This window comes from Spea bombifrons, chromosome 3 (assembly GCF_027358695.1).
Source record: "Spea bombifrons isolate aSpeBom1 chromosome 3, aSpeBom1.2.pri, whole genome shotgun sequence".
NCBI lineage: Eukaryota > Metazoa > Chordata > Amphibia > Anura > Pelobatidae > Spea > Spea bombifrons.
The window spans coordinates 95,043,911-95,071,881 of record NC_071089.1 but is presented as its reverse complement, the minus strand read 5'-3'; the positions used below and the strand labels follow the sequence as shown (position 1 = coordinate 95,071,881).

The 27,971-nt window shown below is 39.6% G+C and overlaps 1 protein-coding gene across 1 annotated transcript; it reads left to right on the top strand.

Moving 5' to 3' along the window:
• The first annotated feature begins 73 nt into the window (after positions 1–73).
• RNF13 (ring finger protein 13) lies at positions 74–22,013 on the top strand. Its single transcript, XM_053459612.1, has 10 exons — positions 74–206; positions 3,693–3,824; positions 4,239–4,319; positions 10,312–10,443; positions 16,549–16,636; positions 17,166–17,256; positions 17,656–17,761; positions 18,444–18,537; positions 19,256–19,336; positions 20,623–22,013. The coding sequence occupies exons 2-10, from the start codon at positions 3,714–3,716 to the stop codon at positions 20,994–20,996; spliced, it is 1,158 nt and encodes a 385-aa protein (XP_053315587.1). The 5' UTR covers positions 74–206; positions 3,693–3,713; the 3' UTR covers positions 20,997–22,013.
• The last annotated feature ends 5,958 nt before the right edge of the window (positions 22,014–27,971 follow it).

Sequence of the window (27,971 nt, the reverse complement as noted above, 5' to 3'; positions counted from 1 at the left end):
TGTTGAGTGGCGTGCTGTTACACCAATCGGATATCGCGAGTGCAGCTGGTCTACCAATCACAAGCGTGCGTGGCCGGTTATCCGTTTCGTTGCTTGTTTTGGCCCGAGCGCTGCTGGTTCCAGGTAATGAGAGGTCGGTGTGTTCAAGGCTGCCTGCTAGCTGCATGTTACGCCTGCCTTGGGAGTTTACGCCCTGACTGGAGCAGGTAACTGGAAGTAGCCGTTTATTTTATTGCTGTGAGCCGCCCAAGGCCTTAGGGACAGGGTTAATGCCTGTGTATTCCCCTTAGTCTCGTGTGACAGCTCTAGAGGATATGGCCGTCACGTGATGTCCCAATAGGGCTGTGTATGTAGCTTCCTATGGGCTTCGGTAAAATCCGTTAACTGCACTCAGTGATTTGCTGTCTTCATATCTGTAGTGTTTGTTAATCGTGTCTGTGACCTTTCAACTTTGTTTAAAAGCTTTTAAGAAGAGCCCAAGAGCTTGCGATCGACCTTATTCTGGATTTGTATGTTTACATAATTACACCACCGAAGTCTGAAATGGTTTCTTCACTTGGCTTTTAAGAGGAGCTGTTAGGTTGTGTTGGAAAGAAAATACAAATTTACTTCGCTTTGTAGCCAGGGACCTCATACAGTAGAGTATGTATGTGTGTATGTATATATATATATATATATATATATATATATATATATATATATATATATATATATATATATATATATAATTATAGTGTGTATGTACTGCATATATATGAGAACATGGTGGCATACCTCCCAAGTGTACCTGTTTTTGGAGGGACAGTCCTTTTTGAGAAGTCCCTCTTTTCTAGTAGTTTATGATGTATCCGGGTATGAGTGTATAACTGTGTAATGCTGCACTAAAAGTCACAGTAATGTGTAAAAAGTGTGTTAATTGCGTATCAATCAAATGTTATTAATAGGGTACAGTCATTGGAAAGTGTTTCTGTCCCCCAGCCCTCTACCAACCATATAACCTAAAACAAAAGTGTATCGGTTTGCATGTTCTGAATGCTGTTGTGCTCTAAAACGGTAAACGTGTGATTAAATTGCTACGGGAAAACTTTTGTGATCGTTGCGTATTTGTCGGCCATCCAAACATATGACCTGCGTTTACTTCCTCTTATACTTGAAAGTGACAGATCGCATACCGCGCTACTGCTCTTGCATGTCTATGACTCTGAGATCACTCATTTACGCAATGAGCTTTGTGTAAGAACATTGTAAGCGATAGAAGTGGAGGAGTCCGCTGCTTGGTAAAGTGGCTTACACCATTGCAGCAGCTCTGCCCTTGGTACTTAACCTCTAATATCTGATCAAAAGGCTTTATTGCCTTAACCTATGTTATCTTTATTGGAGTGTGCTTTACATGTTCTGCTTAAAAAAAAAAGACAATCTGTATATAAAGAAACATATATGTGTGTGTATGTATTTCTGATACTAGCAATATGATGCATGTTGAGCTGAAGGGTGCTTTCTGCGCATGTTCAAGGAGCATATAAAAGTACCCTTCATGCTGCAGTGAATACAGGAGGATGAGAAGGGAAAACGATGCAAACCGGCTCGCATGTGCAGCAGACTCCGGTGCAAAATCCCAGGTATAGAGAGTTGCTGTTACCGAGACTAGTTGCTTTATCCAAAACCAGTATGTTTGTGTTTCTAGTACAAGCCATACATGGAAAAACTGTGTTAAGCGCAACCTTGGCTTATGGCGTAAGCAGGTTATTTAATAAATTAAAGAAGAAAAAAATCTGCAGGTGGTAGAAAAAGACAGCAACCTTCATGGGCCAAATGGCTCTATTGTGTACTAGTGGCTTGTGTGAGTCGTTTCATTTTCAGTGCTTTTAAAAGTAAAATCAGAATGGAGCGTGGCTTTGGCCGTTAGTCGCAGAGCTATATTGTAGATTGTAAGCTCGTTTGAGCCTCTTTACCCTACCCTTTGTTTCTGTAAATCCTGATTATTTCATGCACTACTTATGACCTGTTTACCCGTTGTACAGCACTATGGAATATGATGGTGCTATCGAAATCAATAGCCGGGTAACCGCGCTGTCGTCCTCGTTGCATGTAAATGAAGAAATGACCTGCTCGTAACGTGTGCAACTTAATCTGATGAGTATTTTCAATATGTCATATTTTATATATATAAATATTTTAGTTAAATAAAACAACTTAAGTAGTTTTCCATAAATGATAAACCTATTAAACTAAAATCAGTTCTGATACAGCCGCTTTAGTTGTCTGACAGTTTATTGTAAATATGAAATCTTGATCTGGTTACAAAGATTAAAGAATGATGAGTCTTTGCATTTAAAAATCATGATTTAAATCAGATCCAGCGCAGCTTCCGTTTAGAAGCCACTCTTTCTGCCATATCTTCTAAAAAATGATTAGGTCATAACAGCGTTCCTTTTTTTCTCATGGCAGCTAATGGCTCTGCTAACTTCATAGAGCTCACCAATAAATTCCTTTAGAAGAATGCTGACTGTGCGATTTCATAACCCTTAACTAATGCCGGGGAGCCTCTGACATCAATGAATCCCAAATCCTTTTGTTTTAGCTAAACCGGCCTTGTGAAACAGTGTCCTGCAGCGACTAGCAAGCCCAGCCGAGCGGCTTGCATTCGTCTAAAGTATATCGCGACCGCCAGAGAACTAAAAAAATAAACTTTCTTTTACTTAGTTGTGGAAACCGTGTCATTCTAGCAACAGTAAGGTCTTCTTTATTATGAAACGTTAAGAGACTATCCATAACGAGTCATTTTGTTGTAACATCACATAGAAGTACTTCATCTGATGCTGAGCTCCATGTAAAGTGCCGGATAAATTGGTGATATTTAAATAAGTGATGGAAATAATGCATTTCAAGTGCGTTAGGTGAGCAGCCCTTTGTTTCCATGTTGGCACTTATAACATGTGCAATAAATATCTAATTACATATAATATCATTGCAAACATCCCTTATGATCTTTGCCTTTGAACGTTATGAACTGTAAGTAGTGCTTGTATTTTCTGTTTTTGAAGAAATCATTCTTTCACTAGTTTTTTTTTTTTTGTATGATCATGAGACTGTTACATCAGTGGTACACAAATATGTTTTGTTCTTTTGATTCCCCCCCCCCTTTTGGTACTAAAAATGTTTAAGGTCCGTAATGTGGTTGGCATGGAATACGGAGAACCTTTTATGAGCTTGCACAAATGATGACTGTTGGCCAAACAAGCTAATCATCCTTTCTTCATGGGTAGACCTGAGTTGACATCTCGTCTGTGGGTAGTTCAACTTCATACTCCATACAAGAACACAGAAAATTGTTATTTTGATTTTTTTTAAGTTTTCATAATCTATTATTTCCCAGTTGATATTCTTATTTTAATGACTTGGTATGGTACATATTTGGGGCTTTTCTTAATGGGTTAGGGTCCTTAATTCCTAACTGTAGGCTTTTTCTGTTAAAGGTATGAAGACATACAGTAAATCTCAGAAAGTACAAGGCAATGTCTATTCTATAAACTGATACTTTGTATTAGTGTGTGTGTTTTCTTTGTCTCACCATGATGTTCAGGGCAAATAAAAATAAAATCATTTTCCAATAGACTGTAAAAGCACGCCACAAAGTAATAACAGTGTTACAGTGTGGTCTTATCCTTCAATCTTATGTCTTTTGATTCCAGGTGTTCAACGTCAAAAATAAGATGGTAACTTACAAGATGTTTGTTACTTACACGAAACACTTCTGCAGCCTTGTGACGTTCCACGCCTTTGCGTTCACTTACCTTGTGCCAGTGGAAGCAGATATTCAGGCAGTGAGTACATCTCCTTCATCCTCTTTATTCTCCCCTCTAAATGAAGAGCATGTAAACGTGACAAATGTCATCCACAGATTCGTAATTAAATCCTATTCTGCTTGGAGATCACATAACTCTCCAAGGTGATGTGCGTTCACCAGAGAGTTGTAATTACAAAATCTGTTTGATGCGATAGTCATTCCTGGTATCGTTGTACTGCTACTGCTATTCTCCTTGCTAGTTGTGAATGACAGATATGTCCATGGTTAAGCATTTATTCATCTGTGCTGTGACTCTGAAGTCTGAGTCTGACTTTGAATTTGAGCTCTCACTGGTGGCAAGACATTTGGCGTTGATATATTTTTTACATATTTAAAATGTCAAAGTGTGTATCGCAATTAACTAAACCCCCCCCCCTCCTTTTTCTTTAAGTATTCCTCAGACAATGTAACCAGAACCTTTGAGGACCTACCAGCGAGGTTTGGCTATAGACTTCCTAGTGATGGACTGAAGGTATGTGAAGGCCTTGAAGAAATGCATGGCCTTTTTAAATTTAGATTGTCACAGGGGCACTGAAACACTTCTGTCTTTGTGATGTTGCATGTGAGATTACTTCATGTTCAGATATTATTTTTCATCAGCGATATCGTCCATTGAATTGTATCACAAACAAGACAACGCTTGTGCACTAGCCAGATAATGCATGAAAAATTTGGGACTGGACCCAGCTACCACCCGTCAGCACAATGGAAAGAGTGGGTGCCAAATAACTTTGTAAACCTAATGCTTTATTATTTAATGTGTAAATAACCTAATGCTTTCAGGAGATGTGCTGTTCTCTATTAACGAGCCAATCCATGGCAAGAGTAGTTGGGCCGTGGAGGAGGGTAGCAGCTGCTGCAGGACAGGCTTTTCTGTGTCCGAATATCCAAACAAATGTATAATTTTGGTTGGCAGACAACCCAGGGTATTTTCCTATGATCATTAGGACACTTGCCTTGGAACCATTTTGCCTCAAATTTCTGCCAAAATTTTTTTTTTTCTCTTCACAAGCACTTGTGTTTCTCAGGATTTCTTGCATGTGTTAATTGCAGAGAAATACACCAAAACATGTTCACCTGCATCCCCAGATTACAGAACTACTCTCTCTGTGTGTGTGTGTGTTTATTTGGACTATACAGACCAAAAATCATTGCATACCAATTACAAGTTCCACATTATTTTTTTTTCCTTCTCTATATTGTGCCGATTTGGAAAGGTTTAGCAGCCCACCTGTTCAAATTAACCACAAAAGTATATACACTGATCAGCCATAACATTATGTCCACCTGCCTAATATTGTGTAGGTCCCCCTTTTGCCACCAAGGCCCGTTGAGGCATTGACTCCACTAGACCTCTGAAGGTGTGCTGTGGTATCTGGCACCAAGACATTTGCAGAAGATTTGACCTGTAAGTTGCAAGGAGGGGCCTCCATGGATCGGACTTGTTTCCCGGCGGAACTTTGCCCAAAGCTTCGCGCTTCCTCGGCCGGCTTGCCTTCCCATAGTGCATCTTGGTGCCATGTGTTCTCCAGGTAAGCGATGCAAACGCACCCGGCCATCCACGTGATGTAAAAGAAAACGTGATTGATTCAGACCAGGCCACCTTCTTACATTGCTCCATGGTCCAGCTCTTATGCTCACGTGCCCATTGTAGACACTTTCAGCAGTGGACAGGGGTCAGCATGGGAACCCTGACTGGTCTGCGGCTATGGAGCCCCATACCCAACAAACTGTGATGCACTGTGTGTTCTGACACCTTTCTATCGGAACCAGCATTATCTTTTTCAGCAGTTTTTAGCTACAGTAGCTCGTCTGTTGGACTTGATCACACAGGCCAGCCTTCGACCCCCCCCCCACGTGCCGGAACACCCCCGCAAGAGCTGCAGTTTTGGAGATGTTCTGACCCAGTCTTCTAGCCATCGCAATTTGCTTCTAACACATCAGCTTTTGAGGATGAAATTTTCACTGCCTGCTATATCCCACCTACTGACAGGTGCCATGTCAGTCATCATAATGTTATGGCTGATCGGTGTATTTCCTGAAAGCTGACAACCCAGTTTGTGTTCCTAGGATCTTTTGGAATCGTGCCACGCAGCCTTTGCTAAATATGCTAAATTGTGACATAATATTAATCTTCTGCATTTTTGTTCACAAAAGTGTCTGCATTGTTTACACTGGTCGAGAGCCGTTGCAATGAAATACACCAAAACCTGTCCATCTGCAGATTATGGAAATAACCCACATGCTTAGGTTGTTTTTGTTTAGTTTTTTTGTGTGGTATTTCAACGTTGCATACGCCATGTATTTCCCTAGGATTTTTGTGCAAGTTATTTTTATTATTCTGATTCTTTTATTTATATAGTGCCAACAATTTGTGCAGCACTTCTTACAACACATACACTTGCTGGCCGCTTTATTAGGTATACATTGCTAGAACCAGGTTGGACTCCAACCCCCCCCCCCCTTTTTACCTTCAAAACTGCCTTCATTCTTTGTGGCATACTTTCTACAAGGAGATTTTGGTCCATATGACATGATGCCATTACGCAATTGCTGCCGATTTGTCGGCTGCACATTCATGATGTGAGTCTCCCGTTCCACCACATCCCAAAGGTGCTCTATTGGATTGAGATCTGATCACTATGGAGGCCATTGGAGTACAGCGAACTCATTGTCATGTCCAATAAACCAGTTTGTGATGATGTGAGCTTTGTGACATGGTGCATTATCCTGCTGGAAGTAGCCATCAGAAGATGGGTACGCTGTGGTCATAAAGGGATGGACATGGGCAGTAACAATACTCGGGTAGGCTGTCGCGTTAAAAACTATGCTTTAATCGGTACTAAGAGGCCCAAAGTGTGCTAAGAAAACGTCCCCCGCACCGTTACACCACCGTCCTGAACCGTTGATACGCGGCAGGATGATTCCATGCTTTCGTGTTTATGCCAAAGTCTCACCCTGCCATCTGAATGTTGCAGCTGGAATCGAGACTCATCAGACCAGGCAACGTTCTTCCAGTCTTCCATTGTCCAATTTTGGTGAGCCTGTGCGAATTGTAGCCTCAGTTTCCTGTTCTTAGCTGACAGGAGTGGCACCGGTGGGGTCTTCTTCTGCTGTAGCCCATCTGCTTCAAGGTTTGACGTGTTGTGCGTTCAGAGATGGTATCCTGCATACCTTGGTTGTAACGAGTGGTTGTTTGAGTTACTATTGCTTTTCTGTCATCTCAAACCAGTCTGCCCATTCTCCTCTGACGTCAACAAGGTATTTTCGTCCACACAGTTGCCACTAACTGGATATTTTCTCCTTTTCTCTGTAAACCCTAGAGTTGGTTGTGCATGAAAATCCCTGTAGGTCAACAGTTTCTGAAATACTCAGACCAGCCCGTCTGGTACCAACAACCAGGCCACGTTCAAAGTCACTTAAATCCCCTTTCTTCCCCATTCTGATGCTCGGTTTGAACTTCAGCAAGTTGTATTGCCCAAGTTGCTGCTGTGTGATTGGATGATTAGCAATTTATGTTGGTAAACAATTGAACAGGTGTACCTAATTAAAGTGGCCAGTAAGTGTGTGTGTGTGTGTGTATACATATATAAGTAAACAACCTTTAATTTCTGTTTTAACAAACTTAAACTGCAGTATGTATTGCAGCACTTGTTCAGAGGAATTACAATAAAGGAAAAAAAATGATTTGTCCCTAAAACAGCAACCCAAAATGTTCATTCCTGACTTTTTTTTTTTTTTTTTTTTGTGTGTGCACTGCTTCTGGGCATGCCTTTTGGAGACGGGTCATGTTAGGAAAACGTCTGCCAACAAGCCTAAGGAAACTTTCTGGGCAATGTGGGGCGTCAAAAATAAAACTTGTAATAAACTTTAATTTAGAAGAATCCATTGCAGTGGTGACTTTTTTTTGTATAGCGCACACATTTATATACAGCAATTTTGGTCAAATAGATTACAACCTCTCTCTACCATATTACTGATTTTCGTTATCCCAGGTAGGGCTGCAGGCATGGGTCAGCTAATCTACCCCGCTCCCATTTTTTTTCTTTCTAAATTGAATTCACAATTAGCTTGAAAACAAATGTTTACAAATTATCTAAAAGTTCCCTCTAATTAGCAAAATTTCTTCTGGACTGCCACTCCCTAATACAGTCCATAGGCTTTTTTTTAACAAAGGATTTCCAGTTGGGCTGTATTATGTTCCATTAAAGGGGGTATTACGGCATTTAACAACTAGGGAATTGCATGTCCTTCCAGGGGTCATAAACTTGCGACTCCCAACAAACTTGTTGTTATTGAACTTCTATCTAATGAGTCAGATGGCAGCATTGTTTCCTTTCTTGTAAACAGCGTCAGCTGCTCTGATGTTCGGTAATTCGGCATCTGATGGCTATATAAAGCAATTTTCCTAATATGTCTTAAGCAAAGCTTTTTGTTCTTTCCAAGCACAACATACAGATAAGCAAAGTCAGGCATTTTACAAACAAGAACGGCAGCTGGTTCCTAGTGTGTGTGTGTATGTATTATATATATTACTGTATCTGTTTGTCTTAGTCTGTCAATTCTTATCTTGTCATACCCCTTGAATTTATGTATTGTATTAAGCGCTGCGTAAACTGCTGGTGCTATATTTAATTTATAGAGCACCAACAGTTTTTCACAGCATTTCTTACGATACAGATATTCAAGGGGTCTGACGACAAGAACTGACAGACTAAGACAGGGGTGTCCAACCTGCAGCCCTCCAGCTGCTGCAGTACTAAATCTCCCATAATGCTTCTCCAGCTAAGGACCTGGCAGAGGAGTATGGGAGATGTAGTCCTGCAGTAAGACAAACCGATACGTTAGATGGAGAGAGCGTTGCTCCAAGCTTACACTGTAGAGGGAAGGGGGTGCCAAACATAAGGACTAGAGAAGGGTGAGAGGTAGTGTGAGATTTTAGTAACTAAGCTGGTGCAGCTTCTCTGAAGAAGTGGGTTTTGAGAGGTTTCTTGAATGTAGGGAGGGAGGGTGAATGCTGAAGGTTCGGTGGAAGTAGATTCCAGAGATATGGGGTAGCTCGAGCGAAGTCTTGTAGACGGGAAAAGGAAGAGTTGATAATTGAGGAGGAGAGCCTTAGCCCATGGGAGGATTGTAAAGATTGTAAACTCTCTCCACCTAATGTATCGGTTTGTCTTAGTCTGTCTATTCTTGTCTTGTCAGACCCCTTGAATTTATGTATTGTATTAAGTGCTGCGTAAACTGTTGGCACTATATAAATAAAAGATAATAATAACGTAAAGATCAAGTAGGAGAGTATTTGCTTATGAGGGCAGAAATGTATGGCTGAGCGGTGTTGCGTGTTATTGTGCCAGGATTTTACATTTTAATGTTTAGTCATTAATGTAAATCATGGTCTTGTATTGGTTATTTTTCACATACACCATCTCTAAAGTTCTGTAGCTGATAAAACAAATTGCACGCGTTCTGACATTTTATATATCTATCATAATTAAAATTCCCTTTGGTTTGGGCAAGCTTGGTGTCAAGAACGCGGATTCCCTGGAATAGCAAAGATTGTTTCAAAAGTAGCCCACTAGATGGCGCTGTGACACAGAAAGCCTTCATGGCAGAGGCATGCCTTGCAGTGTGTGTGTGTGTGTGTGTGTGTGTGTGTAATAAAATAAAAAAATATATATATATAATGTGTGTGTGTGGCAATACTAGGATTTGCTTTGGCCTGAAATAGAATTATTAAAATTAGTCACCAGGCGATATTGCCGTGAAATACTTGATTTTTAATACCTTTTTAAATAATTGGAAAGTGATTACTTCTACCAGCTGATGCATTTGTGGTGTCCGTGTGCACATGTATATTTTAATGCAGAGTCTTATCACCATGGCATCCAATGGGATGTTCCTAGTTATTAGACGAGTTCATGGTTGCTATGGTAATAAGACTAATTAACAAGTGTTTTTTTTTTCTTCATTTAAGCTGTTCTAGAGAGCTGTCATACATCTGTCTTGCATTATAGCATATGGCTTTACATAAAAAAAAGTGGTCTTGAAACTCCTGTTTTCCAATAAATTGTCCCAAATCAGCCATACTTCAGTTTACTTTCCTTACTCAGACCGTTTGTTGAATGATTTGCAGGATAAAAAAAAAAAAGGTGAAAGAATAAGGGAGCTCTATGTATAGCTTGGAGGAGAGAAAAAGAGAAAATGTGATAGAAATATTTAAATGCATACAAAACACAGGAGAGTTTTGGATAAGTGCAACAGCCTCCCAGCAGAAGTGGCAGAGGTTAATACAGTGAGAGACGTTAACGTGTGGGGGAAAGGCATATGCCAATCGTGAATATTAGGCAAGGTTTTTAAACCAGACTAGATAGGGTGGAATGGTTTTCATCTGCTGTCAAATTCTGTGTTGATTTGTTATAATTGCTATTTTCTGTTTTTATATTTTTGTTTGTTTTGTTTTTTAGGGATTGTTGGTGACTTCTAAGCCGGAAAATGCATGTGAACCCATATCTCCTCCTCCTCCGCTGCTCAGAGACAACTCATCAAGCATTTACATCGTTCTAATCCGGAGACTGGATTGTAACTTTGATTTAAAGGTATGGGGTTTATAGAATCAGGGAGCTTAATGGTAATTGTGGTGCCAAGTTTGAATCTTAATTCATTGGTCCAATCACTAGGACCCTTCCACTGGTTGCTATGGTAATATATATATATCTATATATCTATATATCTATATCACTGTGTGTAATATATGTATTTTTTCTTTTAATTAAAATTAAGCTTTATAACCTCATTATATGCAAAAGATACTCAGACTTCCCATCACCTCATATTCTGGTTGGAACTTTATCTTTTATCTGGCTTTGACTGCCTAATGGATGTGAAAACACATTGCAAACACATTTCTTATTTTATGTAACAAATACATTTTCTACCGGTACAAAAGCCTTGTAATGATCCAGTTTTATACTGTGATTACCTGTAAATCAGGAAAGCATTACAGGACTAAAACCTACTGAATGTAGAAACTGTGGGTGATGCTTAGAGCTTTCCTATCTTGTTTACTGGCACAATGATCAGATCACAAGGAGACCAGCAAGCTCGGCATTAGTGATCTGGGTTCTGTATAATAATAATAATAATAATAATAATTAATAATTATTATTATTATTTTAGCTCCATCATATCAAAACTACATATAGCATTTTTTAGGTTTTGTTGTTTCAAATAATTCAGGCAGTATGAATTAGAAATCTATTCCTTAATAAGCAACTTTAGGAAGCGGCTTTCTTCAATGGTAGTGAGTGACTTTAAAAATGTGCATTTATCATTCCAGTACTCCTCTCCCCCTCCGCTCTCTTTCTGCCTCTGTGAGACAATCAACCCCCACCACCCCCTCTTACTAAATAGTTCTCATGTCATATAAAAGGGCTGCAAAATATCTACTTTTAACTGTAATCAAATGATAGCTGATATGTCGTAAAGCTTGTGAGCAGTGCCTTATTTGTGTAATTCAGGAGTAAGTGTGCGTAAACGCATATTTATGTACTTTTAAACCCCTGAATGAAGGAGTGTATTTTGTTCTTTGGAAGGGGCTGGTGTTGTAGGTCTTCCTGGGGCCGAAAGAGTTAAATCCAAAAGCACAGCTTGGATGCTTTCTGGGGCCAGACAGCAAGCCTTTTTGGGGGAATCATTTCCGTGGCCTTGTGTAAGAATACCTGAATGCAAGGATCTTTCTTCTTAATGCTGGTGGAACCGCAGACAACTCCTGGGAACACAAGAATGCCTCCTGTCGTATATCATATATGCTCGATTTGGCATGGGGCGGCTTTCAGGCTTCAGGCCTGTTTTCCATTAGGATTCTTTACATGCACGTTTCCTTCCACAGATTTGCAAATAACATGAGCTTTTTCTAGTTTCCATTAAAGTATTGAAATAAAAAAAAAAACCCGCTTGCCATTATGGGAGCCCAAGTATTGCCGTGTGTTATAACTGAAGTAAACGGGTTCTGAGGCCCAGTAGCTTAAATGGGTAAATTAACTGGGGGAAAAAAAGATTGTTTTTAATCAATACTACATATGAGGTGCTGTATTGCTTATTCACGTTTGCATTCATTTGGAGACATACCTGCATGCCAGTAACTCTGAACGATGAATTGTATTACTAAAAACATATCAACCGCTACTATGTAGCTTGTGGGTTGTTATATTATTTATTGATTTATAAAGCTCCATGATATTCCGGACTTTACACATATTACAGAACAATTTTCACTTACGGAAGCAAAAGGTAAGAGGGGCTATGATCAAATGAGCGTACGATCTGGGGTTAGGATCCAGTAGTAGCTTCCTTTACTGAAAAGCTCCTTAAAAAGGGAGTTTGCCAGGGAGTTGGATATTTTAACACTCTGGTATCACTAGGCACTCTAAAAGGTTAACCCTTGCAAGCTTGTCCTGCCTCTTCGGTGAATACACCTCAAGGTGTGTGTTTTTGTTAGATGGACCTGTAATATCCACATAGGAGGTAAAACCTTATTTCTCCGTCCACATGGACCCTCTTCCAGGTGGGCTATATAAACTAAGTTATAGGCTCGTACAATAAGGACGTGTAACGGTAAATAAAACCTAGTATTCTGGAGGGAAAGGCATAGTCTGTGACACAGTTACTCCAAATGGCTCTAACAAGTGACTTCGATAAAACAAAGCACATGCCTGTGTCTACTTGGTGTTGCTTTATAAGGTATGGAAACCTGCTGCATGCATCACGGAGGGATTTCCATTTTACTCGTTGCCAATAGCGGGGATGCTATTATGTCACTGTATGACATGGGGATCCGACAGCCAGTTAGTAAAAGGCCGTCGGTGCATCTGCAGCTTTAAGCTGTGTAGTGAGTAAAATGCACATGAAGTGCGTTGAAAATATAGATGACGGTATTGGGGTTTAATCTGAAATGTTTTTATTCAAAAACTCTAATCTGCGTTATGAACAGCCGACCCCAGCAAGCTTCTCTTAAAATAAAGGCCAAGCTGGACCTGTATAATACATGTTACTTTTCTGAGAACTCTTGAATGATCTTGGTGCATTAAGCATGCATTATGTAGGACCAGCTAGCTGAGAAGCTCCCTCGGGCTTAACAATGGGCTTTATTCACTGAGGTTTGCGGAAGTCCTAAAGCTGAATGGAATGCAGGAGCAGTGTGTCTCTAAAGTCCACTACTGCACTGTCTGTGTTGCTGAAAGGTTAAAGGCTCTATGGGATGACCTTATCTGGAATTTTTCCATATTAGTTGGTTCTTACTAACTGCTGTGTGTTTGGAGTTCTGTACAATGGTGGACATTGGGAGACTGTAGACTACAGGTGCTCCTGTGTGCATTTAGTTGCTGTGGCGAGTGACCAGCCTGAGTACAAAGTTTCCAGCGTCCGTCTGTTACAATACACCTCGCTGGGCATTAAGGCCTCTGTTTGCTGTACAGGCCTTGCCATAACCCATGAATGGCATGTTCACTCGATGGAGCAGTTAGCCAGACATCCTATGGTTTTATTGCACCAACCTGCACTTTCGCTAAACGGCAATCAAGCAAGCTTGCGCATGCTGAAGACTGTGGTCCCTATATACTTTGGCAAGAAGGAACTGTTTGGCCAAACACCTCTCCTTTAAGCTTTGGAGATTGTACAGAACCCCTTCATGTATTTTGCAAGGGGGGTGAATGATAATTTAAGAGGGACCCTCTGCGTTTTATTTCTTAAGACCTTGTGAGAAGGTGCACAGGTTTTCGGTATTGAAGTCTGTCTAGATTATTTTTCTTTCGCATGCAGAGCTGCTTTGGAATCTTTATGTCTCTTGAGCCAAATTATTATGTCAAGTTCTCTGGAGATATAACAGATCAACAACTTCATGGAAGCGCATTGCATCACATGCGCTTGGCTCTGTAATAACGGCCCTACACATCATGGCCTGCTCTGATACTAAACGCGTCTTTCATCGGCAGAACGCACTATGGTGCTATTATTATTAATGTACGTATTCACTAAGTGCTTACGTTTAACCAACGCATTACTGGTAATCTTAAACACAAAGTCTTAACATTCTCAGTCTAAAACTAAAACCTCTTCTTTTTTCCCCCTGTCAAATTCTACCCCATCACAAATGTAAAGCACAATGTAACACTCACATTTCCAGTCCCATGCATGGTTATATTGTGTTATCTTTTAAATATATACAGTGTGTATGTATATAAATAGCTGTAACAATTCCAAAAAAGGGTTTTCTAACGATCAATTAGCCTTTTAAACTTGGATCAGCCAACACAATGTGCCATTGGTGCACAGGAGTGATGGGAGTGATAAAGGGCCTCTGTAGGCCTATGAAGATATTCCATAAAAGTTCACCGTTACCAGCTACAAACTCCAATTACAACTTTAACTGCGTCTATACTGTAGTTCTGATCTATATCATGTTATGGCCATATTTTGCTTTTCTTCTAAAACAAAGACATTTCTACAATTGTTACAAACCTAGAAATATCCTTGATTGAGACCCCAAACTTTTGTGCGGTGTGTGTGTGTATATGAATATATAGTGTTTAATTGTTTGCCAAATGTTGTACAAAAGAACAAAGTACTACAACTACTATAAAGAAAGTAAGAGTTAACACAAGGTACTTTTTTTTTTTTTGCTCTTTCAGGCAATTTTTACATATTGCACTGAAATTTGTGCAAAATGCGTGCATTCCAGCCATTTTTGTGCCATAAGCCCCCAGTGTCGCTGCTTTTGTGCTATAACGTCGTCGGCCTTTGCAGGGTGGGCTTTTGGAATTCCAGGAAGGTCTGTCCGGCGGAGACTCTGCGTTTCCCGGACAGACCTTTTAAATGTATATCGCATTCTCCATTAAAGCTGAGCTGTGAAACTACATAAAGATGCTGCGCTAGTAATTTTGTAAGCCCATTACAAAGTATTCTCCTTTTTAATGGTACATATGGCAGAATTCATGTTTGGCGTTGTCTTCAGAACATTATTAGTTATTTATATAGCGCCAACAATTGATGCAAAAACATCTTACAGTACATATATTCAATGGGTATGCCAAAACTAGAATCGCCAGACTAAGACAATTAGTCTGGCAATTCTATTAGGCGAAGAGGGTCCTGCTTACAAACTTACTAGATTTTCATTTTTACCTGAAAATCTAACCAGGTATCTTATACCTGCAATGTCCTGTATCTAAAGGCCTGGCACTTTAGTAGGACCCAATTTTCTAAGTACATAGATTGTCCCCACTTCTTCTTAATATTATTATTTATTGTTTTATATAGCACCATCAAATTCTGTAGCGCTGTACAATGGGTAGACGGGACATAACAAGTAGTATGTAACATAACAAATTGACTAACAGAGACCACGGGTGAGGAGGGCCCTGCTCAAACAAGCTTAATATCTTCTGGATGGTAAACGTGTAGGTAAAGCTAGTTTTGGCCATGTTCATCGTGTGGTTTATATGCTACACGGCCATAATGGAACGCTTCCTTATTTAGCCTTCACTCTTGTTCCAATGGAAATAGTTCTTTTGTGCGCTGTATCCCACCTACATCTCTTCCATTCATTTTATTTTCGTGTATTTTTATCGACATTGATGTTAAACGTTGGATCAGCCAGTGGCAGATCCAACGGACCAGAGATCCCATCTCTCCCTGGCCAGTTTGCCAATCTGAAGCTTCTATAGCTCTCATTGTCAGTCTGTCCTGTATACATAAAGTTGTTTCCTAGTTACTTTTTGTTGGTTTATTAAAAACGGGAATGTCTCGTTCCCCGCTATCTGACGATCCTGCTCGCATTACTATTTGGAGGAGCTCTTAGGGTATGTAACGGCATCACAGCTGGGCCATGCTACATTTTGTGTGTCAACAATAGACTGAAATATTGTACTTTCAGCATACTATTGAGTTAGCTTCCTTCTTTAGTGCTGTATGTGCGAGCTGCCATGTTACTTGTGTCAATATGAAATTGCTGCCTCATCGTAATGTATATGTGATAATAGCTTCACAGCAGTGTTGTAGACTATAGCGTTAGAGACTTTTTTTCTGCCATCTACTAAAACATTAAAGGCGAGTTGCTGCAGTATGTAAGGCATACATGAGACCGCATTGCAGCTAATAAAAGGCTCAAGGCTGTCTGTAAATTGCCGGAGTGATAAATCAATGACGCAGACTGCAATCGATTCCTTAGTGGGTGACATGCAATCTCTTCAGTATGTTAATGCCGTATACTTATACCATGCATTTTTACAGCAGGAACGAGCACGCTAGGTGAATCGGATGGTTCTTGCCATCATTCTGTCATTGTGAGTTTTGCTATTGAAGTATATGGTGTTGCTGGATTAAGTTTAACAAAGGAATGGTCTATGCAGCCCATTAAAGGGTCTTCTGCATGAATTAATGAGTTTACATGAATTAATATTTACCAGTAAAACTTTTTTTCCTATAGGGTCGTCTTATATTCAGTCTTTTTCTTTTTTTTTTCTAAATTAATATTCAGATTTTGGGGGGGTCGCCTTATAATCGTGCAAATAGGGTATTCTACAGGTTTAGGTCTGTTAATGTGTAATTTTATTTTTTAATATAAATGTTGAAGAGGTGTAGAAATAGATGTTTTATCAGTGGACATAATTTTTTTTTTTTTTTCTTTCTTGTTTTTTTGTTTGTAGGTGTTGAATGCACAGAAGGCTGGGTACAAGGCCGCAATCGTATACAATGTGGAGTCTGATGACCTTATCAGTATGGGATCCAATGATGGTAAATATGCAGATTTTCTATGGTATAAACATAGGATTGATTCTTATAATATTACCAGGTGAAGGGAAAAACTACTTTCCCAGTGACGGTATCATGTGCATGTGACACTACTGGAAATCTGGAATATTCTTTTCTGTCCATGTATAAAGAGTGACTTTTTAATACAGAACACTGACGTTAACGCAAATAGGTTTTCGACATCATGATTCTAAACGTGAAGCAATTACCTCATGTGTAGCACTTTGGGCCAGAATTTCACATTGTATTTAGTTCACACGTTTTCTATTTGATCGTGTCCTTTTTTAATACATGAACAAGAGTGCTGCGAGCCATGATGATTATTGCATCTTACATGTAATTCTGTACAGAACCGAGTCGTCAAACAAAATAATCACTAGAAAACATAATCCTCAAAAGTTACAAAATGTGAGACTTGCACGTTGCCAATGGAGGACGAGAGTAATATCGTTATATTGTTGTCAAACACTTTCCCACCGCCGTTAAATCCCGGATTTATTGATTGTTGCAGTGGACATTTTGAAGAAGATTGATATTCCGTCCGTGTTTATCGGGGAGTCTTCGGCTCGTGCTCTTAAGGAAGAGTTCACCTGGGATAAAGGGTAAAGTTCTCCTGTTAAATCTATACAGTGCGATCTGTTAGAATTAGGATCATATATGAGAGCTATACGTGACAATTTAGTACTACTGCGTCTTTGTCTCAAATTCACATTTAAGATGCTGCAAGAAATCACATTACAAAACCTAAATGAAAATGTGAGTTTCTCCATGAATAGTATTTGTATTGCTCTAGTATAACGATAACGTCTGCATTTATTTTGTTACTTGTTGCAGTGTGAAACCTCGTGTTTTCCAGCACTATAATATTCAAAACTACTCGTGCTATATGTTTTATTTAAGGCAAAATAATAATTTTTCTGTGATTTAATAATGTTCTATTGTGGCATGAAATGGATTTGAACCAACATTTGTGAATATTTTTTTTTTCTTTTTTCTTCCAGTGCCCATATTATTCTAATACCTGAAATCACACTGCCACTGGAGTACTACTTAATACCATTCCTTATTATAGTGGGGATCTGTTTAGTTCTTATTGTCATTTTTATGGTATGTATCAATTCCCTTATAGACAATGTTAATACGGTAAACCCTGTCAGTCCTGGGGGGGTTTCATACCCAAAGCATTGGAATATTTTACCATGTGTTTGTTAAAGCATGATTCCCATTTTCTATGTTTACACTTTCTATGGACAGCGCAAATTATGCATCATTTTTGTTCAGGAGATGTAGGGCCTTGTTTTAAAATATAAATACATAATAATAATTAGTGATAAAATACCTATTCTAAAATAGAAAAAAACCCACGTTTTTGTAATCATACTTACATTTTCTTCTATGGTGGAAGCACCACAGCTGATCAATGACCCAATTAATGTGCATCCTCTCCTGGTACCCCCAGGAGAACCTTTATTTTATTTTTTTATTTTTTTTATTTATTTATTTTTTTTTTTTGGAAGTGCAAAAAACCAGCAGCTGTGAAAACAGCAGTCTAAGATGTATTGAGGCATATGCTTTTTCAGATTTTAAAATGTGGCCAACAGGAGTATCGGCTAGTAGGATTCCCGATTATCCATGATCCTGCTGGACGGCCATTATCTTGGGATCGTTGTCGTGCTAGAAAAGTTAGATTTAAAATTTCACAAGGGACGTAGTTTGTTTTTTCTTTATATAAGGTTTATAACATTTAATGTATCATTCTATTTGGTTTGCATTCCCTATAATAATCCAGATCACTAAATTTGTGCAAGACCGACACAGAGCAAGGAGGAACAGACTGCGTAAAGATCAACTCAAAAAGCTTCCCATACATAAGTTTAAGAAAGGCAAGTCTTTTTTAATAACAAATCTTTTAATTGCAAGAGCTTCTATTGACCGGGTGTGGTTGATCTAAACAGTTTATGGCCAGACCAAGAACATCAAGTTGAGATATAATGGTAATGTGGTAATATTCCATGGACATCGAAAGATCCCTGAAGGTTTTCGGTTCTATAACACAATGTTTGGAAACTCTTACATGTTCCATATATTCCGGGGAATTAGGAAGCATTAAGACAAAGGATATCTCGCATACAGTCCATAAGCCAGCTTTTGTTATCAGTAGTTACTTACATGAACGTGATTTAGGTTCTCAGGCCGTTTCAGTAAAGGCTATGTGTTGCCTGTCAGAGGTCGGGACTAGCCAAAGAATTGTCATTTCTCCTTGTACGGTAAAGCAATGGCTTGTCACCTTTCATAGCACAAGCTGCTTGCAAGTGTAAATATTTAAATATTCAGCTTCCCCATCTGTAATGAATCAGGAGGAAAGTATTCAACGCTGCCTACTGCTCAGTCTTACTCTATTTTTAGCCTGTTCTGCACAGCAAGGTAATTCAGATTGAGGACGTAGCATCCACACCGTTCCTTTTTTATAATAAAAAAACTTAGCGCAAAATGCTTTCAATTCTGTAAGCTAATGTCTTAACATTTTTTTTTTTTGTAGCGTTTTGTGTCTTCATTGCTTTTATTTATTGTGTCATGGTTTTATTTTTTTTACAAATACAGGAGATGAATATGACGTGTGTGCCGTGTGTTTGGATGAGTATGAAGAAGGAGATAAGCTCAGGGTCCTACCCTGCTCACACGGTGAGACCAAAAGCTGTGGATAAATGTCAATTTAACTTATTTCCATTTAGTATTTGGTAAAGCAAGTTTGCCGATATGTTCCTCAGATGAACAACACATGGGATATTACACAGTGTCATGATTTATTCAGCCAAAATGGCTTCTCCGTTTTGGCTTTATTTTTGTTGAATAAATCATGACATGATGTAATATGTCACGTGTTGTTGTTCATCTGAGGTTGTATTTACCTAATTTTTAGACCTGCTGAGGAACAGATGATTGTTATGTGTACTTTCTTTTTCACATGACGGTGTCTGTGAAGAATAAATATAATAACCCTAATTTGGTGCGATGCTAATGTGGTGCATTTGAATGTGCAAAGTTAACTTAATAATACGATCCTGGTACATGCATGAATGGTTTTGTATTCAGCCGATTTCTATAAAGAAATCACAACTCCAGCAGCTGGTTTTATGTCTTGTGTTCCATTTTTCACTGATTCATACTGATATACATAGAATGTGGCTAGAGAAAAGAGCCGATTTGGCAATCTGATCTGCTTATTCTAGTCATTACTTGAATATTTTTCTGGAATGCACTTGAGGAAACATCATAAATAAAAGAACTGTTGTGCCTACTTTGATTTTCTTTTGATCATTTATTAAAGCCCTTTATCACCCACTGTATACCCATAAGCTGCCACGCAAGTGGGCCGAGCGCTACAGAGTGCACTAATGATCCCATCCCCAAGGGGAAATCCCTTAGGCTTTTGAAGTAAATGTCTACACTGTCTTAAGTGCTGCTGGATGAAGACATGCTCTGGTTGCCCCTTACAAAAATTACTGCAGTTTTTCTGAAGTAATACTGCAGTTTTTTGGACATGAAAAAACTGCAATACTGCACTTTTACTGCAGTATTGCTGCACATTTAGTGCACTTTTTTTTTATATTGCAAACCTACAGTTGTACTTCAATGTACTGCAGCTTTATTGCATTTGTACTTCCTTACAAAAATAACTGCAGTAAAAACTGCAGTACAGTGAAGTACAAATGCAGTAAAAGTGCAGTATTACAGTTTTTTCATGTCCAAAAAACTGCAGTATTACTTTAGAAAAACTGCAGTGATTTTTTTCGTAAGGGTGGCAAAATTCAGGGAGCCACAATGGCTCTAGCACATATAAAACAGGTTTTGTATTTGGTTTGTTGTATGTGAACTTGCATTTGGCAAACATAGTATAGACACAGTCTGGTTAATTTCTTTTATAAACATGGATTTTCTTAATGCTCGTTTTTGCCTTTGTTTCACAGCCTATCACTGCAAATGTGTTGATCCATGGCTGACCAAGACAAAGAAGACTTGTCCTGTTTGCAAGCAGAAGGTGGTCCCTTCACAAGGAGATTCAGAGTCTGATTCAGATGGGAGCCAAGAAGACAATGATGTCTCTGAAAATACACCGTTGCTGAGACCCATGGCATCTGCAAGTACTCAGTCATTTGGGGCCATTTCAGAGTCGCATTCACAGCAAAATGTAGTAGAGTCTTCTGACGAGGATGATGACGACGATGGTGAAGATGATGCAGATGACAGTGACAGCAGTGACGAGGATCCAAACACAGAAAGTGTAGTCGTTCAGCTGCAACATAACATGGAAAGGGAGTTGCGAGAACCGAACACTGTTTAAACATGCCTCCCTTGAATGTGTCAGGAAAAAACCCCAGACATGGCTGTTTGCTTATTATAGTAGTGGCCACGTGACAATAGACAAGTTATTTAGGTCTACATATTTCCCTTCCCCCTCTAGAAAGCTACAGATTAGCATTGGACTTCTGGCTCCACACAATAAACTGCTATTAAGCCAAGTGTATTGAATATGTAAGTCTGTGAACTACACGGTAACAGCTGGATGAGTACTTGGCCACTTTCTTTAGACACTTCGCAAAGCATGGGCAAATGACGTGCAGTACTCGCATGGGGCGTCCTGTCACACCCTGATATCTCATGGGCTTCGTAAGCACCACTCAGACACCTGACTTTCTATACATCGCTATGCACACAGGGCTTATGTTACTATGGCTTTAAATAATATATATATATTCAGAAAGTATAATAAGCTTTATCGATCATCCTTGTTTCGTAGTAGGCTACAGATAACACTGAAATTGTCTTACTGAAATTGCAGCCCAGAGAAGCCATACCTGTGCATGTAATGCAAACTGAAGGGTGCAATATAGGTAACTAACACGCAAACTAGTTAAAAAAACAAAAACAAATCCAAGAATAGCATTTAATGGTCATTTTTATGTATTTGTTGAAGCAGTCTAATGATGTATATAGTACAAGGGAAATAGATTGAATTACTTCCAGGAGTGGCGGAGCGGGGGATGAATTGTTTCTCTCTCTAGCGCTCCAGGAGGTAAGTGAAATTAAACAAAGTATTTTCTTCAGATTCTTAACGTACCTCTCTGGTAGAGAGTATAATACTTTTTTTTTCAACTTTGTACAGATTCTCTGGATATATGCAATATGGAGGGTAGTAAACATGTACTTATCAACTGTATTACGAAAAGATGCACTTATGCTACCAATGTAGGAATTCGTGATACTTATGTAAAGTTCATATACTTTTTATATCACATTAAGAGTGAGTACTAGAATAAAATGTGGTTTTTCACATGAATCAAGGTTTCTTTTTCCTCAATTCTTCTTTTGATTTCAAACAATGTATTGTAATGGGTTTTAAAAAAATCACTAATTTTTCTAGGTTACAAATCCAAATCTTAAAAACAAATCCTTGGTTTGCAAAGTAACACAACTGCCATGACTATGTAGAAATGTATTTATAGGTGCACTTACACCTTGCACTTACAACTTGGTGTAATTTTCCATTCAATACAAGCACGTCTTTACATATGTTTTAATTAAAGATGGTTTGAACTTGAATTATTTATGAAATGTTGTCTTTTTTTTTTGTTAAAAAATTCAGGTTAGTGTTTGGGAACCAAAGCAGGTGGTGGTGTCCAACATTGTTCTTGATGGCCAGCCTGAATCTCCATGTCTGCTCAGCAATACATTTGAACAGGGCCCCCCACTAGAGTACCCTTGCTGTTTATATGTCTGTTAGTGGTGGAGATACAGTGTGAATGATGCCATTAAAAGGAAGTAGAGGATTTATGCCTCTCTTGAACTGATGACATCACACTCGGCAAACACAAGTTGAGTAAAGATCTATCCCATAAAGGTATAAAAATGTTCTCACTACAAAGAGTGAGTTTGCAGGTCAGTCGTGGTTTCACTAAGACTAATCTGTATTATCAAGGGCCGACCCTGAAAATGTATCCTACAACAATGGCTGGGCTGGCCCTAAATAATTCAGTAAGCGAGGAGGCTTTCCAGAAGCCTTGGTATTGTCATTGATCAGGCATTCGGGATTATGTCTTGTATTTGCTTTTACATTGTCTAAACATTGTGGTAAAAAGCATAAAAAACAAGCAACTCTGACAATACTCTACTTATCTAAACCATTCTTAATAATCAGTGGTTGACCTCTTTAATAGTCATGGGAGAGATGCTTGGTTTGCTTAGAATGTTTGTCATCCTTGCAGAGAATATCTCCAAAACATAATTGAATTTGCTCTTAATGGCAATTATATCAACTAGAACTGTAACTAAAATAGCATCTCTGTGGAATTTCTATAAAGTGTGCTATTGATTTTTTTTTTTTTTTTTTTTTTTTTTTACCCTTAAAACATTTCAACTATAAGGAAGATACGCATTTTGTGGTTATCCTAAAACTGGAGAAATTGGCCCCATTAGGTTTTATGTAATCCTTTGGCTTTGAGTTCTTGAGTTGTGTTCTGCATTTTGCAGGTAACAATTTATGGATATAACTGCTAGGGACAGGAACGGTGTCTTAATACAAGTGGCAATAAGCCTTGCTTGTCAATTTTTAGAAATAAACTTACACTAAAGTATAGCTGCTTGTGAATCTCCTAAGAATTTGTCGTGTTGTGAAAGCCATAGCGAGAGTATGTACCTTGTATCCATACTACAGATCATTGCAGGTGTTCTGGAACTGCTATCCCTAGGGTTCAAGAGACTACTAGCCCGGTGGGCGGTAGGGCCCAAGCATGTCCAAAATTGTTCACTCGTTGAATTGGGAGCAGGGTGGGATCCCGTAACGCAATGTTATGTGACCCTGTGATAATATGGTTGCTCGAGCAGTGTGGGGTCAGCAATGAAGGAAATGCTTGATGCAAGGGAGCTATAGGTTTAAGAAACAGGTGTGATAATAGAGTAATAATATTTTGGTGTGAGTGTGTTAATGTATGCACGGTAGTGTGTCTATTGGTAACCGGGAAGTGGCCAGGGAATCACTCGACTTTACCTGCCCCTTGGGCCAGAAGGTGACAGCCAGCTGTTCTAGTGGGGAATCTTACTTCATCTGATCAGCTGCTGGTCTGCGCATGTGAAGGCTGAAGGCACCAGGTTTTGGCATCATCTATTGACCTCACTCAAAAAAAATTACAAGATCTATGTATGGCCATGTTTAGCCGCCACCACTACTACCAGTACTAAGTACCCCAATTTTGACCAGTCGCCTGGAATCCTAACATGGCTGTATTGCTTATCATGGAGCTGAATCGGTGGGCCGGCACTGCCTTTTAACCCACTGGGACTCTCCTGCAATAAAGCTCTCTCTGGACACTGCAAAGGAGGCATCTGTGATGGCTTCAAAATCCAGAAGAGTTGCACCGTTTTTCAAACCTTACTCGATGAACAGCAATCCGCAGCTTAACATTAGTGCAGGGATAAAGTTAATGGGGAGGAATAATAGAGTGAGGCTGTAGAGGCCCCGTGTCCCTGTGAAACAATGCCAAACACGCCTGAGCAGCACAAAAAGGACTGCATTGCAGAGGTGGGGCTATTTATAGGCGAAACATTTAGATTTCAGCTGGCGCAGGCCATACCATCCATTTGTGTGTTATGGAGAGTTGCCAGTACTGTGTTCTGTGACGCTGACCTGATCAGGAAGGGTGGCCCTCCTCTCGCTCTTCAAGACATCTTCTCTATTAAAACAATAATTCTCCCGGGAAACGTGTAATCTTATCTGATTTTTTAATATTGTTGCACATCTTTCACATTGTGGTAATATGCAGAGGGCATGAAGGTTTGGTGCACACTGTGATGTTGCTTTACTCATTTCATTTTAATATTAGGTTTATTCACTTAATATTGGGTTTTATTGGATGTAATCATCTTCAGTGGTAAAAATATGTAACCATGTAGAAAATTAGATGCGGGAAACAACTTTTCACAGTGCATATGCCAAAGCGGATTCCCCGTGGTACCAGCGTAAGCTGTAGATAGAGCCTGTCTGCTCCTGTATTATTTATAATTAAATCAGTGTGATTTCTTCAGACTCATTGAACTATACATGATACAGGGCCAGCTCCCACCTCCCGCCAGTGCTTGCCTTCATATTACACAGTGAATAAGGGTGTTACACCACAACTCTCCTTTTAGTGAATAAACTCCCATGTCTCTTTTCACTGCTTGGCTTTTTAATGTATTGGCTTTACACCTACAGATGTATTGGAATTGGTTGAGTGCCTGTTAGTTCTCACTAGGTTTTGGAAAATATGGATTCACCATTTCCTACAGGTTTAAGAGAAGAAAGTGGTCAAAATCTTTTGAGGATTGTGATTTATGTTCCATTATTTTTATTCTATTTGACTGTTTGTCTTTAGTATTGCCACAGCCTCCAACCAATGTGTTGCACCAGCTTGTCCTTTTTCAGCGGTAGACACGTCGAATGCAACGAATATTATTTAAACGCCCTTTGCCCCTTATCGCAGTGGAAAAGTGCATTTTAAGTGGACTTGTTAAATGCATTCTCTTCCTGAACGATTAGGTGTTGCGACCGACAATCATGGATTTTGGCCAGACTCTGTCACGTCAGTGAGGAAGATTTTAGACTTCAAGGTTCAGGCTTTGTGGGGAGTCGGCCTCATTAGCCAATGGATCCTTTAGTTAGTGCCCATATTGATTATCCAACTACTGACCATGGGATGTATGTTCTCTGATGCAATGGAGTGTGTTCAGTTTAGTTAGGAATCAACACTGCCGTAAAATCAAATAGACATGTAGCTGAAGCTATTTAGGCAGCCCAGTCTTTGTGCATAAAGTTCTTTATCTAGAACACACTATTAGATGACCATAAGAAGAATCATCCCCTTGTGATTGGAGTTGGTCTCCCTCACCTGCATGTGGTACGAAGTAGAGGACTGCATTGGGAGGCGGGTCCCGCGGGCCAGAAAACTTGCGGGCGGTCTTGCTGGTGCTGCGGGCGGGAGCGGGCAGTCAGGCTCTGTACCTGCGGGTCCCGGTAATCCCGCGCAGTCCCGCAAGGCTGCCTTCTCGCTGCTCCCTTACTGAGTCTCCTCTCTTGCTCCGCCCAGGAACAAAACGTGTTGTGACGTCACTTCCCGTGACTCTGCCTTGTTCCTGGGCGGAGCAAGAGAAGAGACACTGTGAGGGAGCAACTCGAGGGCAGCCTTGCGGGACTGCGCAGGAAAACTGCAGTTCAGGTAAGGAGATTGGCTTGATTGGCCACAAATGTGGCGGGAGCGGGCGGGATTGGCCACAAATGTGGTGGGAATGGAACACCCACATTGCGGGAGTGGGCGGGATTGGGCAAAAAATCTGGTGGGAGCGGGCGGGAGCAGGATTAAAAAAAGCAGTCCCACGCAGGGCTCTAGTACGAAGCACCATGGGGGCAGATGGCACGTTCTTTTGCCATCAGATAACTACTCAATGTCCTTTTCCCTGATTTTGAAATGTCACATCGGAAGTGAGGGAGCATTGTGGTACCTGAAACATCTTACCCACTGAGCTACACATAACATGTCACATGTCACATAACACAAACGCAAGCATTGACAGGACGTTCTAATAGAAACTGAAAAAAGCTTCAACACTTTATGTAATGAAGCCATCAGAGAAAAAACTACAGATCTGCTATGGTGTATTCACTCAAACACACAAGAGAATGTAATTCATGTTTTATCCATGTAAAATGAGGACGATCGCAGCATGTGTTACAAGGAAGAGATATTTACCTCTCGTTGAGGCCCAAACAGTTAATACCCAAGTAGACATTGGAACGTTCCGGTGAAAGTTAATTTCCGAGTCAGAAACCCACTGAAATGTATTCACTAAGGCAGGTGTTCGCAGTAGATTTGTGGTTTCAAGTCCCTGAATTTATTATGCTTCACACAGGACCGTCGATGGTGAATGTCTGCATGATCTGCCCCTGCACAATGCACAGTTCAATAAGCAAGCAAGGAAGGGAATCAAATATGCTTTATACAGGGCCACCCGATTATACATTTTAGTTTGAAACAGGGGCCTAGTAATCCATAGATCTAATCTTAGTTCAAACATTGCCTAAAGAATAAACTTTAAATATAGCATAAAGATATATGCATGCAAAAGGTAGGAAAGATTTTGTATAGTTGCATGCTTCAAATCCAAAAAAGGATTTGAAACAGTTTTTTTTTAATAGACTTGGAATGTAACTTCTACGAGTTGAAGAAGGGCCGAGCAGGTCCTGTATATTGCATAGTGGAATATTAATATGCTGTCTTCCGCTCCAACTCTCCACATTATATGGGGCAGCCAATCTTGCGGGATAAGAAAGATTGTATGGCCCCTCATTGTGGAAAGCGAGGTCAAGGAGTTGAACATGTATTAGACTTACCAATGATACGCAGCATCAAAAGGTGAGTAGCATTAAACTAATTTGGTGTTAATTGATAACTAGTATTTCATATACAATTTAAAGAAAAAACACATAACACTAAAGAATTGGTTGGAATAAATTTAATTTCATCTGTCTGTAAACAAGGTGTTTTAATATTTTATGGCATTTTTTTAAATGCATATTAAATCAGATGAGTTAGACTGTATCTCAGATGTAACAAAAGTGCAGGGAAAGCGAAAAAGGACAAATTAACATTCGTACATGATTCACGAGACCCAAAAAACAGAAGCAAATACCAATGTCTTTACAGAAGTGCCATTCCAAAGAAACTAGCCTTATGTCAGTTAAAACCCCTCTCACCCTTTAAGAATATGGCACAGAATACATACAGAACTATCACAATACAGCCATGGTCATTCTAAAGAAAGCCTTCTACTCGTCTTTAGTACATAGAATTCATGGTCGTCTTCGTATTAAATAGACAGCGAGTAGCGCGTTTTAACTGACAATCGGGTTATACACATTTCAACTCATACAAGAAAATGAATGCTTTCTGCAGCCAGGGATCCGACAACCCAAACATATCGCTGTTAATGTCTTCCAGCAGCAGGGCTGCAGTTCATCGACGCCCTTTGAGTTAGATATTCCAGCAGCAATGTTAACCGCCAATATACACAATATATTAACTAGACTGAAGGTGGTCGTTACTAACAAGAGAAAAAAAGTCGAGAGACTCGATGCTTTAGCTGTTTGAAGCTCTAGTCGGTCCTAGTAGTAGCATATGCCAACATTTAGTATGGAAGTGGCCCGTTTGGAGCGCGTTAGTGTGTCGGATTATAATTCCCATAATCCCAACTGAATTCCAACAACCAAAGAAGCCATTCAATTCAGTTA

What these genes read in the sequence shown, in the direction of transcription:
- RNF13 (XM_053459612.1), top strand. Translation starts at nt 3,714, where the DNA reads ATGGTAACTTACAAGATGTTTGTTACTTACACGAAACACTTCTGCAGC. An exon ending in GAGTTCACCTGGGATAAAGG is followed by an intron (nt 17,257 to 17,655) that starts GTAAAGTTCTCC and finishes TTTTTCTTCCAG; the next exon opens with TGCCCATATTATTCTAATAC. An exon ending in GGTCCTACCCTGCTCACACG is followed by an intron (nt 19,337 to 20,622) that starts GTGAGACCAAAA and finishes TTTGTTTCACAG; the next exon opens with CCTATCACTGCAAATGTGTT.